Source organism: Marmota flaviventris, chromosome 20 (assembly GCF_047511675.1).
Source record: "Marmota flaviventris isolate mMarFla1 chromosome 20, mMarFla1.hap1, whole genome shotgun sequence".
Lineage (NCBI taxonomy): Eukaryota > Metazoa > Chordata > Mammalia > Rodentia > Sciuridae > Marmota > Marmota flaviventris.
In genome coordinates, this window is record NC_092517.1 from 7,263,636 (window position 1) to 7,284,615 (window position 20,980).

At 38.0% G+C, this 20,980-nt stretch overlaps 1 protein-coding gene across 1 annotated transcript in view; it reads left to right on the forward strand.

Annotated features, from left to right (window-relative positions):
• The window catches only part of Cntn6 (contactin 6), a 161,409-nt gene that overhangs the window by 105,659 nt on the left and 34,770 nt on the right, over positions 1–20,980 (forward strand). Inside the window, exon 10 of the mRNA XM_027931907.3 lies at positions 11,370–11,497. Coding sequence (XP_027787708.2) covers positions 11,370–11,497 — 128 coding nt within the window. The remainder of the gene's footprint in view (positions 1–11,369; positions 11,498–20,980) is intronic.

A 20,980-nucleotide genomic window follows, 5' to 3' on the forward strand; every position in this document is an offset into this window, starting at 1 on the left:
TTTCCACATATTGATAGATGGAGTCTTACCGATTCATAGCAGTAAAATAAACACATCAGTCCTTTTAGCATCTTTGGTTCCTGGGTCCACGGTGATCCAATGAGTGATTGGGACTTTAGTAAAATCTGCAGTATAATTTTGGGTGGCAGGTGGACAGAGAGAATGCAAATCCAGTAAACACTGACGAACTTTGGCATCAAGGTATGGGATCGACTGTAGAAGGAAAGAGGGTTGGCAGAAAAGGTACATCCCAGTGCTCCCTCTTCCAGCCACATTTACAAGCCTAATTTCGTAGGCACTTAGGAATATGATCATTCAGGAGCCCAAAGGATCCAGAATAAGAAATTCCGCCAGCCTGCGTCACTTTCAAAGCCACGTTCCAGAGTAGGGGGAAATCATTTCCCAGATCCTCCCGCATCTGAAATCCTAGATTAACAGAGAGCTGGAGTGAACATGGAGGATAGACCAAGGCTGCACTTTCCATACCTATGGGAAATCAGGAACCCCCAGGAAAAGGTTACCTGTCTAAGTTACCTGGCCATATTTGAATCTTGTCTGAAAGGCTGTGACAGATCCGACTTTATATTTGCAAAATTTCGAAACTCAGAAGACATCCCCCAGTAGGCTCATCATCATAAATCGAATAAGGAAGCCAAATCACCCTCCCAGGGTTCAGAATTCTCCGTTCCCTGCACAAATGTCTCTCATTGTATCATCAATCTGTTTTCTAGCCACTTGGGGAGTCGATTTATTTATTTATTTTTTTTCTTAAGTTCTATGTTCACAAACATTTTTTTTTTCATCCTTTGCCAACATTACGATCTCCCATCTTTTGATGGACACGGGCTCTGGGCATGCTGACATCTGAATCTACATTCATTTCCATTTGTGTTTTCTCAGGCATCCCCAAACCACTGCAGCAAACGAAGGTTTTTTTTTTTTTTTTCTCTTTCTGTTCTCCCACTGAAGAGCAAGATGTATTCCTCTTAGGCCTGTTTCACTGAATTCATTTAGTTGCCTTTCCATCCAATGCTGTTGGGTGGCTGCGGAGTCACATGTCTTTCACATTCATGTGTCAGGGCACACACTCTTGGGCATACCATTCCGAATAGAGACACATCCTGACACGGAATAATTATATTTTTTCATGTCTGCTGTTATGTACGATCCTCTTCTTTATGTCACCATTCAGTCACCCCGAGTTTGTGTTGGTATTCTGCGTTAGCACTACGCAGCTGACCCTGACATCATTTCTGTGTATTCAGCAAGAAGACACATTTGGATCAACACTGAGGTATGAGGGTCCACAGGCTTCGTTACTGCTTTGGAGCTTAGGACAGTCGAACCAGAGACTTGGCTTGGAGTCTTTGGACTGATCACACCAGTGATTACACCCATTAGGAACAAAATACAACTGCAGAAAACCAGGAAATCCAAAACATGAGACCCTGGGACCAGTAATGTTTTCATGCCCATTTAAATTAAAATATTTTGGAATCAATTTCTAACCCCTTCACTTCTAAACAAACCTTTGTTCATTTTTTAAGCCCCTTCAATTAGGTGCATAAGGACCCCAGATTGTCTTTGAATACTTAATTCATGGGAAACATATCTCCCCATTTAATCTCTTTAATATATACACATTTCTCTTGTCCATTGAGAGTGGTAAAAAAAAGTAACTTAAAGTACCTAGGAATGTCAGTTCTCTTAGACATCTGCTTGCTGAGCACAGATGTGGTTTGTGATGTTTCATTTTCAGGCTTTTCACAGATTTTCATTTTAGATTCTTTTTCCTCTCCTCTGACAACCCCATGGTCCACATAGATTTAATCACACTGTGCCCAGTGTCACTCAATAGGCAGACTTCAACAATGATCCTGTGTGCCTGGAGCTAGGACAGAGGCTAAGACATTACTAAAGATATTACTACCACATTTTTGTGAATCAATTAAGTATTTAGGAACCACCCAACAGGGTCTCTATTATCATAATAATTGAACAGATTTTGATGTGGGTTGTATTATAATCTTCAGTTCTCGGATCTGAACTCTATAAAATACTGACTAGGACCAATCTTATATGTTGGCGTCCTATTCTGGAGAGTTGAGTGAATTCCTTTCCTGAAACTCTTATTCTACTTTATATGTTATCAAGCAACTAATAATTATTTATCTTTTTTATGACCGTAATTACCATTTCTTCTTCTTTGGTAACCAGGGATTGAACCCAGGGGTGATTTACCACTAAGAACATCGCCAGCCCTTTTGTATATTTTTAGAGATAGGACTCTCTGAGTTGCTTAGGGTCTCCATAAATTGCGGAGGCTGGTTTTGAACTTGTGATGGGATTACAGGCATGCACCACTATGCCTGGCTAATTAGCATTTATTCTTAAATAGAGGTTATTCAACTAAGTGAATTTCTGTTAATTTACTCAATTTATCAACAGCATTCATAAATATCCATTTAGGCCTAGGAAGAAAAGGCTGAATATTTAGTAGTAAACCCAATCAGAAAATATGGATTTACTAAGTACCTGCTCTTTGTAGATCTCCTTGGAGAATACAAATAAATATGGAAAAATAACAGCCATGATGGGACCCTCATTCTCAAGTGTTATTTATATATGCACATATCAATAAGTAGTATTTGCAGGGGATAGTTTCCCAGAACTCCCCAACATATCTAGATCTGAAGACATGCACATCCTTATGTAAAATGCTATAGTATTTACGGAAAACCTGAGAACGTCCTCCCAGGAACTCTAAGTTATTTTAGATTACTTTGTAACACCTCATTGTGATGTAAATAGTTGTACTATAGTTTTTAGGGAATCATGATTTTTTTTAAAAAAAAGGTCATTACCAATGCAATTATTTTTTTTGGTGGGGGATCGGTAGCCAGGGATTGAACTCAAGGGCACTTTACCCTTAAGCCATATCCCCAGTCCTGCTTTGTATTTTATTTAGAGACAGGGTCTCACTGAGTTTCTAAGCACCTTGCTTTTGCTGAGGCTGGCCTTGAACTTGAGATCCTCCCTCCTCAACCCTCTGAGCCTTTGATATTGCAGCCATGTGCCACCTCGCCTGCCACCATTGCAGTTCTTTTTCAAATATTTTAATCATCAATTGGTTGAATGGTGGGATGGGGAACCCATGGATATGGAAGGTGAACTGTGCATGTGTCTCTGTATATTTTTCTCTATTTAATTCTGAAAGCAAATGGATGATGGTACTGACATTGTTATCCCAGTACTATATAGAGTTGACATAGAAATCAAGCATGTGTTCCCTGAGTAACATGGCCGGAAAGGGAAAACCAGATTTCTATCCAAAACAATTAAAATTGAGAGTCCACAGTCTTCTGACCCCTATATGTCCCGCCTTAAAAAGAAACGAAAACTTTACTTTTTATGGATCACTTGGAGATCATTGACTTGTGTAAAAAAAGATTTAAAATACATGACAGCGTAGTGACTCACTCAGTGATTCAGTAGAAGTAGCCCTGGCTAGGGATGAGAAGATCTGCATCAGGGCTGTGGTTAAGTTATTGTTACTGAAACTCCCTGCATCTCAGCTTGTTGATGTGGGAAAATAATAATTTCTCCTATTTTGGAGGAGAGAAAGACTCCGGTGATTAAGGGGCAGACGTGTTAGAGAAAGCTGTCTACGTTATCATGGTTCCTTCAGAGAGAGAGCCGTCACAGTCTGGATACAAGACGTCTCCAAAAGCTCCTGTTAATGCAGAAATATTCAGAGGTAAAATAATTAGATTAGATGAACTGCAACCTAATCAGTCCATCCTAGTTTGAATGAACTGACTGGGTGATAATTTGTAGGCAGGTGAGGTATGGCTGGAGGGGGGTCACTTGGTAGGGTGCATCTTCTCTGTGGCCCCTTCTCCACCCCCATGAGCTTCCTGACGCCCCATGAGCTCAGTAGCTTTCCTCCGTTGGACCCTTCCACCATGTGCCTGGGAACTTTCTGGGAAAAGAAAGAGGGGATTTGTCTGCCTGGCTGCCCCTTTGCTGGCTAGGGTTGCATTATCTGGAGCTATACAGTCAGTGGGACCCAGAGAACCAGAGAGACCCATCAGGTAATTCTGAAACTATGGGAAAGCAAAGTAGCCTTAGCAAGGCAGACGGGCTCAGCTAAGCAGACTGGAATGCACAGCTCCTGTTAGACAGGAAAGGAAGAGATTCTAGGCTTCTGTCTTCCAGTTCTGTGAAAAAAAATGTATCATATAATAAAGATTTGTAAATATGAACATTTGTTTCTCCTTTGGAACTTAAATAGCTCTTTCCTAAGAATGTCTGCGTTCCCCCCCCCCCCACCGAAGTCAGTAAAAGTCAAAGAGATGAATTAGATATTCATACATAAACTTTGCTGAACTTTCTGATGTATATGATTTCTTTGCAAATATATCATGCTTTACTGAAGATGGCCTACATCATTTAGGAGAGATGGGTTAGATATACTTCCTGTGGCTCTTTCACTTACCGCTCTTGAGATAGCACACTTCAGTTTAAGTCTCTACTGGTTTTTCTCATTTTTACTATATGGGTGATTATTATGGTTTAGATATAGACGAGGTATCCCCCAAAAGCTCTCATGGGAAACAATGCAAGAAATGTTCAGAGGTGAAATTATGGGATTATCAGAGCTGTAGCCTAATAAGTGGATTAATCCATTGATGGATTAACTGGGTCCATAACAGTAGGCAGGTAGGTGTGGCTGGAGGGAGTAGGTCACTGGGGCTGTGCCTTTGGGGTTTATGCTTTGTCCCTGGTGAGCTCTCCTCTGCTTCCTGGGTGCCATGATCTGAATAGCTGTCCTCCACCATACTCTTCCGCCCTGATGTTCTCCCTCATGTTGGGTCCAGAGCTATGGAGTCAGCTGACCCTGCCCGGAACCGCTGAAACTGTGAGCCAAAATAATCTTTGCTTCCTTTAAGTTGTTCGTGTGAGGTCTTTTCATCATGGTAATGAAAAGCTGATTATAACAATGATCTTATAGACAGGATACACTTGGTTTTCATTAATTCAGTGATTAAATCATGAACTTTGTTCTGGCCAAAGGTGTCAGATAGTCTCTCAGAATAACGGTCATTAGTGCCATTTCAAGTTATTGACCCAAACAGTTGGAAAGCACAACCTTGATTTTTTTTGTTTCAAAGAGCAAGCTTTGGTATTTGCTTGTTTTGTAGATCATGTCAGTCATTTTGTTGGTTGCTCATTAAATAAGGGATTTTTAAAAGGTGGTTTATTAATCGACATCAAGATTAGCATAGATGTTACTTCTCAGCTGATAATCAGGTACAAAAAAATCATTAAAATGCAATACCAATATTTGATCCGAAAAGGATCCCAGGGGGGACGTTTCACTTTAAACCGAGATGGTGAAAAGTAAAAATTTATCCACACTTTTCTACTTCTTATCTAACTCATTTTAATCCAATCTATTTTACATTTTTCTAGATATCAGTAAAATTAGACAGTCAATTAAAATTTCATGGTCCACAGTATTATCTTTAGACAGAACTGGAAGCAATACTCCAGTTAATAATCTCTCTATAAAAATAGCAATATTGCTCTAGTTTCAGCAGTAAGAAATTATAATTGCCCAATGTCCTAATTTCTTTGAGTTCAAGAAATTTAGCTCTTGTTAATCTTCTATGTCCTCAAATTGTGTGATTGGCTTTGATGGATACCAAAGGCAAATAAAAATGAGAGCCTTTCTCAATTTCTCTTCAGACTTTGGAATCCACATAGGGAGATGTGTTTTCTGTATGTGTAAGTAAATTGAAGGTTGCATGTATGTGAGATTCATTGGAGTTATAAAATAGGTGATGAATATTAACCTCTATATATTTAGTTGCTGGTGCACAGGAAGCCCAGGAAAACAAGGTCTAAACCATTCCACATTAATGTTTATGTAGTTCCTAAAATGATACGTAATTTGATGCCCAGGTACCGGGTGAAGGGGCTCTGTAGGTGAATTTGATGCAAAGTTCTATCTTCTTGGAGTTCTATTCACAGTAGCCCATCAGGAGGGAGGGGATGGGTATAAAATCAAGCCAATGGACAGGTCGTCTGTTACTTTGTTTTTCTTCTACCCTACCTACTTCCCTGACAGTCAGAAGATTGAAACCTTGCATGTTCAATCACCCCATAAAGTCTGCCTTCAACTTATCAGTTAACCTTGAAATGTTTACATGTGCTGCTGGCTCCGTTTCTACATGCCCTATTTTCTAATGACACCAAAAATAATCTCCCCTATGTCATGTGCCTGTCAGGCACAGCTTGTTGTTCAGAATTTCGACATTTTTTACACCCATCACGCAATTAGAGAAATAACTTGGTGCATTACATTGCTAAGTATTAATTTTTCTATCAGTGGAATAGTCATATTACATCTACACATGTAAATGTCTTTAAATTCACAATTTTTTTTTTTTTTGCAGAACATTTTAAATGCAAATGTCACAATTTGTAATTTAATCATCCAAATAGAATACTAAGCGCTGGTAATTTGGGGGAAATTTTTTTTCTGTTCAATTATGTGAACAGTTGAAATATCCTAATTAAGGGGATATTTGAGAACAGAGACTTGAAAGAAAGAGTATTATTTTACTGAAATGTGAAATGATTATAGTGGAAGAAATAGACCCCACAAGTCAAGTGTCAGAACTCGATAACACCAGAACCAAGGCAGTCCGGGAAATGATCAAAACTGGTTAGTTAAAACCACATGGCTCAGTTTTATGAGCGTTTAAGACAAGAGGCGTCAGCAATGGCCAAGGTAGGAATCCAAGATAGTGGCCTAAATCATGAAGGAGAGCAAAATCCCAAATGTTAGTGTCAGCAAAGAAGGAGAATTGGACTGATGCCTGACGTTTAATTAATTTTCATGACAACTATATTATCATTGCCAAAATAAAAATTGAAACACCAAGGATCGGAAAGATTTGAATTAGGAGAGGAATGTAAGCAGTTAAACTTAGCCCTGGGGACAGTTTTGCTACCATCAGACTCCTTTCTACAAGCCTGGCACAAAGTTCTTTATATCCATCCATGTTGTCACCTAGGGCAGGCAGGATTCTCTGCTTGTTTGTGGCTTTATAGTGTTCCGCTGTGCATCCGGACCACATTTTCTTATATGAAATACGACAGACACAGAAAGACAATATTGCATCCTCTCCCTTTATTAAATGGAATCTTAAAAAGCTGATTTCACAGAAATTGAGCTGAATGGTAGTTACCAGAGACTGGTGAGAATAGGAAGAGGTTGATCAGCAGGGTCAATGTTCTTGTGTGATTAGAGAATGAACGGGCTGGTGTTGTATGATACAGCAGATGAGTATCATTAAAAACAATGCATTCCGTGGGCTGGGGTTGTAGCTCAGTTGTAGAATACTTGCCTACCACATGTGAGGCACTTGGTTTGATCCTTAGCACCACATCAATGTAAACAAAATAAAGGTATTGTGTCCATCTACAACTTAAAAAAAATGCATTTTCAAAATATTGCATTCCATGTCTCAAAATGGCAAAGGAAGAGGGATATGAATGTATTCCCCATAACAGTATGGCCATAATGTAAGAAGATGGATCTTCTAATTCCCTGAGATGGTCACTACCCAAGTATACATGAATCAGACCCCCACACTGCATCTCAAAAACCCGTACACATGATATGTGTCCATCATTTTTTTTAAGCCTGATATCTACCCTTTGGAGCCCTTTGTGCAAACTGGACTCTCACAAAACATTTTCTCCTTCCCCCCATTGCTGTTATTCCCCTTGGACTTAAAGAAGTGCTTACCTTGTGAGGAAAATAAATTGGTTCATTAAAACCTTGCCTACTGACTTCTAACTGGGAGTAAAGGACATTCTTAAACATGTTAAACCATTAATATCACTTAACCCCCATGACTCTGTGACAAAGGTAATATGGTATCACTATGCCCCACAGGAAAAAAAAACTCAGAACTTGGAGCGTTCATTAGCTTGGGTCGGGTCACACAGATATTAAACGCTGGGGCTCAGATTCAGTCACAAGTCATTTAACTCCAAAGCCTACCTTGCCACACACTCTGTAATGACACCATAATTGCATGAGAGAAGATGAGAAATAATTCTTATATTATAGCATCACCATCACTATACCACACATCAAGGCATCTAGGGTTAAAACTCTCCCAGAGCAGAGAGTACGGTAGGTACCAAGATTGCCTGGAAGATCTCAGAAAAGCCAAGAACCTTGAAAAGTGCATATGTGTGCACACACACTAACATTTCATGATATTTCAGGGACTTATTATCGTCTCTGAAGTTCAGATGAAGAACCTTCACTATTAAACAGCATTCTATGCAAATGAAATTATGCACACACACACACACACACACACACACACACTATATGTAGAAAATCAAGTTTATGCTAATCACAGTAACCATAAGCAAATTATGTTTTGGAAACCTACCATGAAGGGATTCTTGCTATAATAAATGCTTTGTGAGCTAAAGTGATAGCGTGGTTCGGATTTGGGGTCTACACTGCCAGGTGGGTACCTTAAAACACTTAGAGCTTCTCTCTCTGCCTGTTCCCTGGCGTATAACATGGATCGAGAGCAAGAGTGTACCCAGGAGTTTGTACATTTATTGCACACTGAGTAGGGGTCTGCACAGAGGCAGTTCCCAACAATAGCTCATATCCTCCTTAAATTTTAATGTCTGAGTTACAAGATCATGGGAAAAAAAAAAAACTACCCTGTATATTTAACACATTTTATTTTGCCCTGGCCTATTGTACCACCTGACATATTGCTACAAACATAGTGGGGAATTGATCAAAGATTTACTGAATAAATGAAGAAGAAAAACATTGTTGTACTTTGCAGTTATTCATTGAAATTACTATGGAAGGACTGGGGATGTGGGTCAGGGATAGAGAGTCTGCCTAACTTTCCTAAGGTCTTGTGCCACAGATGATCAGTACCACAAACAAAAGAAAGCAAAACGATGACGACATGATTTAATAAACTTAAATTTAAACATAATTTAATTATATTTAATATAATTCATTAATAAATTCAAATATAGTTAATATAATTTAAATTTCAATTAAAAGTAATTTCAATTCACTTCACTATTGAATATTTGGAGTCCTTTCCGTGATTCTATGGGCCTCACACATTCCCAAACATACTTTTGTGATCTGTGGTCTTATTGATAGTATGACCTCAACATTAAATCCTGATGGAAACATTGTATCTGCGATGTGCAATTATCACCTTCTATTTTCTTTCCTGTAAGTCTATTTCTGTTGCTAATTGTTCATGCAATTCCTGGGTTTTATTACGAGAATGTCTTTCATATCTTTCACAGATAGCCCAGCTTTTCTGTATCTGGGTCTCGTGTTGCTTTTCAATGTTGCAGGAAAGATAGAATATTTTGCTATCTTTCATTGATAGGTAAAGACCCAAAATCCAGATAAAGCATCTTTTTTAATATATTGCAAAAGAAGAACAGAATGAAAAAAAAAATCAATCCTTATCTTTCTTGATGAATGTTACCAAACCCATCAATTAAAATCTTTCACCCAATCTTCCGTGTGCATTCTGCCTTGTCTGAAAATGTCAGTAGCTTTTATTCAGTTTGGTCTTTGCGGGATGTTCCTTCTTACTCATTTTTTTTTTTACCTGTAAAGCAAATCCATTTGATGGCATGTAGATATCAGTGATATATTTGTTTTATCATGTAAAGTGTTTTATTGACCAATATTTAATGTTGTCATGCTATTGAAAAAATTCTTCATCATTCTTAAAATACTGGGGGTAAATGATGCATGTAACTATTTCTCACATTGACCTCTGCTAATTAAATCAAAGGGAGAATTGCATCTGGCCAGAAATCTGCTGTATACTAGAATACCTTTGTTATCTGTCAGTGATAATATAATTCAATTCTTAATGCAAACCAGGACCTACGAAACTGGACATTTCAGAAATTTAATAAGACATCAAATATCTTCTACTGGAAAATACTCTAGCACAATAACTATTTTAAAAGCTGATTACATCCCTGGAACATTCTAAAACCCAGAGGTGGTCTTTTCAGTACACTGAGAAAATTTGAAATCCTTCAGTCATGATAAACCCAACATCAGAAGCTGGTTTCATGGCAATTGTGGTTGGCTCATATTCTCTGTGTTTCAAATTGGGTAATTAATTATATTAGCTACATTTCATGTTCTACACATATTAGAAACAATGATATGTTTGCGATGCAACAAATGCTGTTTTGTTATTGTTAATGGATATGACATGCATGCAGATCATCTGGCCTGGCTTTCCTTTGAAACCAGTCATTAAAAATTAGTTTGTCATCACTTATTTTGGTAGAATCCTGGCTACCACTAGGGCTCCTACAACTGGGTTTACAAGGTTGCTCACTAAATTTGTAAGCCACAAAAAAATAGAAGTCTAAAATTGGGTGAATGCTTTTATTTTTCCTTTTTTCCTCTCTCTCTCTCTCTCTCTTCTTATTAAAACATGTGATGATTTTGTTGTTGTTGTTGTTGCTAAATGAGTCTCAGTGCCTTCCCTGATTACAATATCACTCTGATGTTTGTTTTAGAATATTTCTCAGTTTCAGAGAAAACTTAAGAGAGATTGATCATTCTGTGAAATATTGGAACTTCTTTGATAGATCTTTCTCCTTGGTGTACTCTGTTTTAGGAATATTTAACTCCATCTGATCCATGGATCCTTAACCTTTGTACTATGCTGGTTTTGGAGATATACAACAATAAGTATTGCCTTTGGTACCTGGGATCATATAGACCATTCCTTCAACTTTCTAGCCCAAACAAATATTACCATAATTCCGAACCCAATTGTTTCCTTGCAAGAAATGCCAAATCAGAGCAGATTCGTAAATTCACAGATTAAGCAAATGACTGTGAAAATCGTTCTGCTTTTTTTCCAAAGCCGAGTTCAGCTGTCAAAAGTGAGCTGGCTTTTCAAAATGCATAGTAATTACATTTCTTGTTCGTCCATTAGCTGGGTATTATGATACCACACAGTCATTTGATTTTTAATGTGCACTAAAATAACAATGATAATTCACATTACAGAAAAATGATCATCGATGATCTGTCAAAATAAAAAACTTAAGCCATGTATTCTAATATTTAGATTTAGAAATGGACGATAAGAACAAGAATGAATAGGGAAAGGAATGAACTCATCATGTATATTCATAATTTTAGTGCTATTTGAAAGCGAAAGTAAGGAGTTATGATTTATTGCTATTTAATGGCCTTTCTTCCACTAATAACATGTGTTTTTTGTTTTTTTTTTTAATAGAGTGTTTCTATTGGAAGACGGTAGCCTTAAGATATATAATGTTACCAGGTCGGATGCTGGATCATATACCTGTGTGGCCACAAATCAATTTGGCATTGCAAAGAGTACTGGCAGCCTTGTGGTCAAAGGTAATTTATTAATTTTACTTACATTCAAAGTATGTTGGAGATACATGTGCATGTCGTGACCCGATTACCTGTGTCAAACTTGTACCATGTGTAAAAATTCTACACCACAATTTATTTAAGGGTTCTGTTCCCATGCACTGTTTGCCAATGGGATACCATGGTAGATTGAGTACTTTGGCAATTGAAAATGTTGTCGGTGCTACACTTTGGCATAGTTAAAACCTATATTTGAATTCTTGCTGACACCTTAGTGTATGGGGCGGTGGATATTTTCATAGAAGTCACTGATGGATCATTTTCCTTGGTTAAATGTCAATCAGAAGTTCTCATTGTGCATGAAAATTTTGCATGTGTATAAGAGTTACCTAAGACATAACCAGATCATTTATTTATGGAACCTGAGGTATGTAACTAGTGGAATGCAGATTCTTCCATTGACCTGAATAAGCACTTATTTCCAAAGGGAAAGCATAAACTCATGGTGTCCTTAGGAGTCATTATTCACTTCCCTTCCGGCAAACAGATAAGCTCCGATCATTTGAAGGGGTGAAACTGCAGAGTGTATCTTTAAGACTTTTAAACATATCAATTCAAGTGTACCTAAGTATATCACCAAGGGACATCATTTGTCTTAGAAGTGTCTTCATCATTTTTTGCTGCTTTATAAAGCCAGTGTGTTTGCTGGAAACCATGTCACTGCTATCATTTATTGCCTCCCGGATGATGAAAACGACTGTCTTCATAAAACAGTTTGAGCAGCTAATTAAGCCCCCATGATTACATTCGGCCATTGGTGCTTTCTCATCTTTTCTATTAAAAATAAATATATTCCATAGAAAGAAACTAGCGGCTCGCCTTCAACCATCATTTAAAATGGCTTATGAAAAATAGATACCCATCTTTATCTGTGGAAGATCCTTCCGCCAACTTGTCCCAAATATATTCTATTATGTCAACAATTGTCTGGTTCACTCTGGGGAAATGTGACTGATGAGATTTGATGTGTCAAAACCCAACCAGGGAGGCACATTTTGGGGAAAAAACACTTAAGACTCTGTGGTCATCGTTTTTTTTTGTTTGTTTGTTTGTTTTTTTAAAGAGATGGACTCAGTGTTTTGAGATATATGCTATGGGTGTATTGAATAACTGGATATTTCTTTAGCAATATTCTGACATTATTCATATACCAAAACATGTGACTTATTTGAAGAAATAATTCATTCAATAAGGGGGGAAAGGATAAGAATTATTCCATCATTAAAATTTAAAAGATGTAGGTAGTGTGCACTTATTATAGCAGAAGTTTAAAACATGGAGGATTTTAAAAAAGGACATTGTAGTTATATAATTAAATCTCCCAGGTAGAGAGAAATCTGAAGTCATTAAAATATGAAATAAGAAAGAATAAAGATATCCATAATACAGATGTATTTCTTAAAAGAAATTTTGTAGACTACTGGTGATTTATGCTTGTGTATGGTCCTGAAAACCATAGCTGGACTAATAATTTTGCTACTAAAATAAAATAATAGGCATCATGTCACTCCAAAGACTAAGAAGAAAACCAAAAACATTTTTTGTGTATGGAAGTGAACTGAATGAATACCACTCCTTCTCCAAATGTTTCTTGAACCTTCAGCATCATGATGCTCATTGTCTATGAATAATTGTTGAGAGAGAAATAAAAGGAAGAGACATAAAAATTGAGTAACTTAGATGCAACTAGGCTGTGCTTTGTTCTGATGATAACAACTTTGTTTTTCACATGTGTGCATTTTCCATGTTTTCTGCAAGATTATGGTTCCGATGTTGTAAGTAAGGGTCATTGTTTGGGTAGGATTCCTGTTGATGCCGGAATATGCATAGGTGAAATGATTGGATTGGGAGAGCTGCGACCTCATCCGCCCATCTCCTTTGAATGGCTGGGTGATTGGTGTAAGTGGGTGGGGTGTGGCTAGAGGAGGTGGGTCACTGGGGTAGGGTGCATCCTCCTGCGGCCCCTGCCTTCCCCTTCCTCTCTCTGCTGCTCTCTTGCAATGCACTGAGCCGGTTCTCCTCCACCACGATGCTCTGTCTCATCACAGGCTCAGAGGAAGGGAACTGGCCGACCAGAGACTGAAACTCTGAGACCATGAGCCAAAGTAAACTCTTCTTTCTCTAAGTTGTTCTGGTCAGGTATTTTGATCACAGCAACGAAAAGCTGATTAATAATACATTAGCCTGTTTTTGAGATATCCTATAAAGAACACCACAGTCCCCATATATGGTCCTCTCTCTGCAGGAGGAAAATAACTGAACAATATGACTTGGTTTAAAATAACCTGACTTAACTTTCTGCTTAGTTCTGAGGTCCTTCTTGGGGGGCTCTTGAATCCCAAGATCCCACTCTGCGTTTCTGGCCACTTTATTTGGTCTCTTCTTCTGTAGCATTTTTAATATTCTTACCAACTCTTTTATTTATCAAGTTTTTGGTTTTCTGGTTTTTGTTCCCTTTCAGAACAGAAGCACAAAGAGGGTGGAGATTTTTTTTTTTTTTGCCGGCTTTTAATCAACAATAAACTACAATTCCTAGAACACCAGAACACCGTCAGGGGCCAAATGAGCCCCGTAGATATCGATTTATTGATCAAAGGTCACCATCTTACACTGCTTGGTTCAAAGGCATAATTTCAATGCTGACATCTTTGTCTAAAATTTGACAGTTTTCAATTTTTCAGGACTTAAACTTCTTGAAACATTTTGCAAAAAAAAAAAAGAAAGGGGGAAAAAAAGAGGTCATCTCAGAAAAATTGTGTGTTTTAAATGGTTTTGATTTTCCAATTTTAAGGTTTGTAATTGTACATTTCTAATACACCTTGAGTTCCCAGCTCTGCCGGAAATTTGAAGTTACCTTAAAACCCTAAAGACTCAGCGCAGAGAACGCACTGATGTTCTACCAGTAACACAGTGTCAGAGGGGGATGTGCATATACAAAGAAGAGGCCCATTTAATACAATGTCAGTACATATGATTATCAAGGTTATTTTCACTCCTTATATCTAATCGCAGATATGTGGTTATAGTTTAACCTTCATGAGATATCCACATGTCATTTTAAGGAATTTGGGGGTTCTATTTCTTTGTCATTGACAAGAAGCACCCTACACAATATAAGCATATATAGTTAATCATACAGTTAGATAAATAAATAGAATAACTTCATGAGCACAAAATGTATAGACAATATGAATAAAAACATGTTTAGAGCTAGACGTGATTGTGCAGGCCTGTAATCCCAGGGGCTCGGGAATCTGAGGCAGGAGGATGGTGAGTTCAAGGCCAGCCTCAGCAACTTAGCAAGGTCTAAGCAGCTCAGTAAGACCCTGTCTCTAAATATAATATAAAAAGAGCTGGGGATATGGCTCAGTGGTTAAATGCCCCTGGGTTCAATCCCTGCTACTAAAAACAAAAACAAACAAACAAAAACACGTTTAGAAACTTTGCTTTAATGTTGGTCTGTGAATATAACCTGTGTGAACATCATTATGCACAATCTCTTAATTAGACTGCTGTCTCTCGTGCCCTTTCATGCAGGAATGTGGCACATATCAGTGCCAAAGAATTATTGCTTTCTAACCTACAAATCTGAAGCTTTTGTCTTGGAAGGAATTAAAATGTTGTGCATGGATTTAACCATTTTTTAAAAGTATGAAGTGCATAACCAACTGGTTTTTAAGGTGGCTTACTATTTGTGTGTGTGTGTGTGTGTGTGTGTGTTGGTGTGTTTTCTCATCTAAGATGCTCATCAGATTATCATTACAGAGTCAAATATAATTTGTTTTCTGGATCCACCATTGGCATAGAGTGACCTTAAAGAGAACAGGGTGTTAAGGAGCAAATGAGAAATTTCAGTACAGCTGATAAAAGGATCCTCTTCTCTTTGGGATTTACTTATCAGCCTCAGTCATGCAAGAAATGCTGTTGTTAGATAACATGTAAAAAGATAATGGTTACAAGAGAAAGATATTTTCCGGCTTAGTTTTTAGCTGATATGGCTTATCTGTGTTAAGAGGATTCTGAAGCGGGTCCCCGCCCTGTATGTCAGAAAATTTCTATTTCACTAATGCAGCGGGAAGAGGCAATTTTCCTTTCAAACATCTTGAGCACAATTAGTCGCTGCCTTGCCAGCTCCTTGCAAGATGCCCAGTGTAATTTGAGGACGTGTCCCACAGGCACAGTCATGGACTCCGATGGAAAGAGAGTTTCAGGGGCTTTTCTTTTGGAAGACTTAGATCCCCATGACATAGTACCCGTGCACTCGGAGGTATATGAAAATCACATTCAAAGGGAGGATTATTCAATCTGGCATTTGGAAAATTATTAAAAAGCAGAGTAGCAGCAGGCCATAAAAATGATCTTGTTTGCAGGCAACATTTGTTTTGGTTTCCCCACTGGAGAAGTTTTGGATGTTCAATTATAGGCCTCATTGCTTCAGTATTATTTTCAACTGAAATGTCGGAACTCGGAAAAGCATATCTAATGTGCAAATTAAGTTTATTGCCGCTCATTTAGTTGTTTATTCTTTGTGATAGAAGTCTTTATTATAGAAGCATACAGAAGGGCCTATCCATTTCCCCCCAGCGCTAAAGAGAGGGCTCCCTGATATGGGTCTCTGCATTTGCTAAGAAATAAACCAGAGACAGGTAGATAATTTGGGACTCTGACTTCACACGCCTACAGGTGTCCAGTACAATTTCAGACAAACAACTCCTACTGGAATACATTTGTGATATTGTCGTTCTAGAAAACACCAGAATGGTCTGTCATAGCCGCTAATATCTCTCAGAAAGTGTTTAACTCCAACTCCATGATGTCCTACAAAGAACAATTTTTAAAGCATTTTAATTTAAAAAAAAAAGATTTTGATTTAAAAGTTATCGATGGTGCAAATTTTTTTCAAGGTGAGAAATCGCATACGGAATTATTATTCCAGGCAGAGTGAAATTTTCTTTCCCACTCCAATAATGAAAAGAGTGCTAAGTGAATGTTGGAGACAAGAATACCAAATTCTAAGTAGAAATGTGGGAACAAGCTACTGAAGAGGCAATCACTGAAGCAAGCCCGCTAATATGAGTCTTATTTCCATCTGCATACAGTTGAGCTCACAGTGTCTTTGTAAAAAAAAAAAAAAATGGAGACTGGGTCATTTGGATCAAATTTCCAAGTATCATCACCAACTTTTTAAAAATTGTTCTTTAATGTTTATTATATAGCATGTAGTAAACAGGAGGGGTATGAATGGATTTTAGGTTTGTACTTCTTTGCTACTGTTCAAGATTTTTTTTTAGGGCTGGGGATATGGCTCAAGTAGTAGTTGCGCTCGCCTGCCATGCTTGAGGCACTGGGTTCCATCCTCAGCACCACATAAAAATAAAATAAAGATATTGTGTCCACCCAAAGCTAAAAAATAAATATTAAAAAAAAGATTTTTTAAATATATAAATTAAGCTTATTGTTGGTTAGAGTTTACTGTGTTTTTTTAAATTTTTCATAAAAATAGAGGGCATCTAGGTCATGGTTGATGCCCAACGAAAGAGATTAGATGCCTGACAGATCACATTGTAAATGTGTAAATGCACAAGCTTTGGGATTATAACACCTGGCCCTTTAATAAACTAGGGTGGATTATGAAGGGTTTTACTTGTTTATTGGTATTGGGGAGTGAATCCAGGGGCGCTTAACCACTGAGCCACACCAGCAGCCCTATTTTGTATTTTATTTAGAGACAGGGTCTCACTGAGTTGCTGAAGTTGGTCTTGAATTTGCAATTCTCCTGCCCCAGCCACCTGAGCCACTGGGATTTCAGGTGTGTGCCACCGCACCTGGCTCGGTTCTAAAGATTTTGTTCCTGTGTATGTGTTTGCTTAGTCTGAATAGCGTGTGTCATCAAGATACTAATGACCCTCGCAGGCCCACTGTATTTTCTGTCTGTGTCTCCTGAGGACTTGGATAAGCCGTTAGCAAATGTTTTCAAGTAGAAAAGAGGCGTGGTGTCCAAGCAGGTGGAGTGAAGAAACAATTATATGAACTGAAATCTCGACTTCTCCTCTTTGGAGAGGAGGAGTCACATTTAAAAGTTCATAACAAAGCACCCTCCTTTGCACCATGTCTTGCATTAGAAGATGTTCTAATTAGGAATTCCTGATTCCTAATTCCATTTCCTATAAAACAACTATGATTTGTGACAGCCCAGCATAAAGTCATGGTTGGAAAGTAGTCAAGTGAACATTATCTCTTTATAAAAATATAAATAAGATGCCATAAATATGTACTCATTGCCTATTAAGGACTACCAGCTTTGAAACTGAGTAATTGGTGGATCTAATTCAATCAGCCTAAGCCGCAGGGCAGGTTCTTTCTCAATAGATGGCAGGCCCTGTTTTGATTATTTGTTCATAAAGAGGATCTGTGTTTATATTTTGCATTATTACTTTGCAGGAAAATATTTAGGGTAACCTTCCTGCCTAGACAGCATCCTGGCATGATATTCAGACTCAAATTTGGAACAGTGGCTTTCTTAGATGAGTTCTTCATTTGTTTCTTTTTACTCTGGGGTTGATGGTAGTCTTTTAATATTTACTTTAATTTGAATATCAAAGTGGAAGATAAATGGGTTAGGGTGGCTGCAGGTAAACTGGAATATATTGCCCATGATTACTTTGTGCATTGAAATTAAATTTCCTCTTGCCTCTGGTGGACTGGAATAACAATTGCCGCATGCAGATTTTAATCTCTATAAACACGTGTCTCAGCAGATCATCCCACACGTGGCCAAGAGCATCTTAAACATTCTAGTCGTATGCATTTGAGGTCCATTTCCACTTTGCCATGAGCAGAGAAAGACAGACTCTGTCACATCGATTTCCTTATTTGTTTGTTTATCTCTGTCCACATTTTATTGTGGATATTAGCTTTGAATTTCCTGGGTTGGCTTTTCTCCTGTTCGGTTTGTTTGCTTAGTGTCCTGTGGACTTAAACATTCCCCAAGTCTGTCTCTGTTATCTCCCTACAGTATCAAACTGCTCTTGGCTGTTAAAGCCCTGTTACTTAAAAACAAACAACACACATAAACAAAAAAAAAACATGCTTTTCTCTTTTTAAAAAATATTCCCTTAGTTTGATAGTTTAAATCATCCAATGGGTTTTGTAAAAATAATTCAAGAGAAAAGCTTTCATGTTTGAAAAAGTCTTGATTCTGTGTTTACTACATTTGATGGATGGATTAGCAGGAAATAGAATTCCAGATCAGAAATCGTTACTCCTGGGCTGGGGCTGTAGCTCAGTGGTAAAGCGCTTGCCTAGCACGTGTGAGGCACTGGGTTCGATCTCAGCACCACATAGAAATAAAGAAAGATTTTGTGTCCATCTACAACATATATGTGTGTGTATGTATATATGTATATATATATTTTTTAAGAAATTATTACTCCTTAGAAATTTAGAGATGTTGCTCTGCCCCAAAAGTTGAAACCATTTTGATATCTGATCTGCTTTACATCACATCTGTCCTCTCTTTCTCTAGAAGCCAGTTTTCCCCCATATTCCACAAACTCAGGGTGGTGTGCCATGGTTTCAGTCTATTTCTGATAGTTACCTTGGGCATCTGATGGGTTTTGTCACCCTAGAATTTCTGATACTCTGGTCCTAGATTATCTTCTTGCATAATTTAATATTTTACCTCATTCCATTTCCTGAAAGCCTTGTTATGTAAATGTTAGATTTTTCTGTAGTGTCACTCTGGTTAATATATATATATATATATATATATATATATATATATATATATATATAATATATATATAATAATATATATATAATATATATTATATATTTGAATGTGTATAATATACATGGATATGAATGTCCATATATATGTACACACACACATACACATACGTTTACACACACACACACACACACACACACACATATATATTGCTTTTTTCCTTCCTAGTATGCATTTCATAGCCCTGTGGGTCCCAAACTTCTAGGAGATTTACTCAACTTTATCTTCCAGAACACTTATTGAATTTCTTGCTCTTCTAGGTTTTAAAGTTGTTTCCAAGTGTCCTTTTACTTTACGACCGATCCTTCATGTAATATCTTGCTCTTTTTTTTTTTTTTCTCTCTCTCTCTCTGAAAATATTGCTTATGGAATTTTTTTTTCTGGTTTATTTTCCCTGAATGATTTCTATTTCCCCAGACTGCCTTCCTGCCTTTGTTTCATCCCCTGTTCTTTATTAAGAATCATACAGAGGTACCTTGTGAATTTTACTTGTTGACTCATAGCTAAGCAGAGGGCACTAAAAAAATCTTATGAAGGCTCTGATCAAGTTTCGGGTTTATGGATTTATTTCGTGTCATGCTAAAATGACTTGGCTGGGCTCTTTCCTCAGGAAACTCCTAAGGTAACTATGTTGAGATATTTTCTCTTAGGCTCATTGGTTACTTAGATAACAGTCTGCCATTTTCTGCTTGGAGAACAGTTTCCAATACTCTTGAAGCTGAATGGAGTTGCAAGGCCAGGGCCCCAATATTCCTGTATAAAGGTTTCCATTTCCCTACCTGCAGTATGATTTCCCCACCCTCCATTGTGTTTGATGGCTAACCGTTCAGATATCCTGTTTCTTATCCTGTTTCCGTCAGCTTTCTGTTACTATAACAGAATGCCTGAGATCATTAACGTATAAAGAGAAAATGCATGTTTTGGCTCACAGTTTTAGAGGTCCCAGTCCATGGATGGGTAGAGACCTCTCAGGACTGTGCTAGGGACGCCAGGTGGCAATGGTGTGGAAGAGGTGGTGGAGGAAGCTTCTCACCTTGTAGCCAGAAAACAAAAGGGAGGAAGGGGAAGGGGCTGAAGTCCTGCCTCCCTTTCAAGGGAGTGTTCCCAGTAAGCTGCAGACCTCTCACCAGACCTCACCTCCTAAAGCTTCCACCACCTCACAGGGGTGCCACCCTGGAGAACAAGCGTCCAACACAGGAAGATTTGGGGAACACGCACCCAACTCTATCAGATCCTTTCCTGAGTATAGCTTGCCCACCTCCTGATGAGATACAACCTTTTAGAGATCAAATAGCCCCCTGTTTCTAAATCCCATCAGAGCGATTGACACAGTAAAGAGTTCTCTTCTTACATAGGACCAAACCCATTTCGATCTCAGTTTTAAGTCATTCACATTCATTTAGTTCCTGAAATTTTGTCTTTTTTTTTTTTTTCTCTCTGTCTGTTTTGGTGAATTGATGTCGAGGAAAGCCTTCATTTTGTCACCATTTAGTGCATATTTATGAGGAGCTGAAAGGAAACTCTGTAATCGATCATGTTCTTCAAAATACGGCACATGCTGCTTTTGATCGTGATATTATTTTCTCTCCTAATATCTAGAACATCAAGTGTTAGCTCCTTCTTCAAATTTATGGAGAGGCCTAGAAAGAAAGCACCAT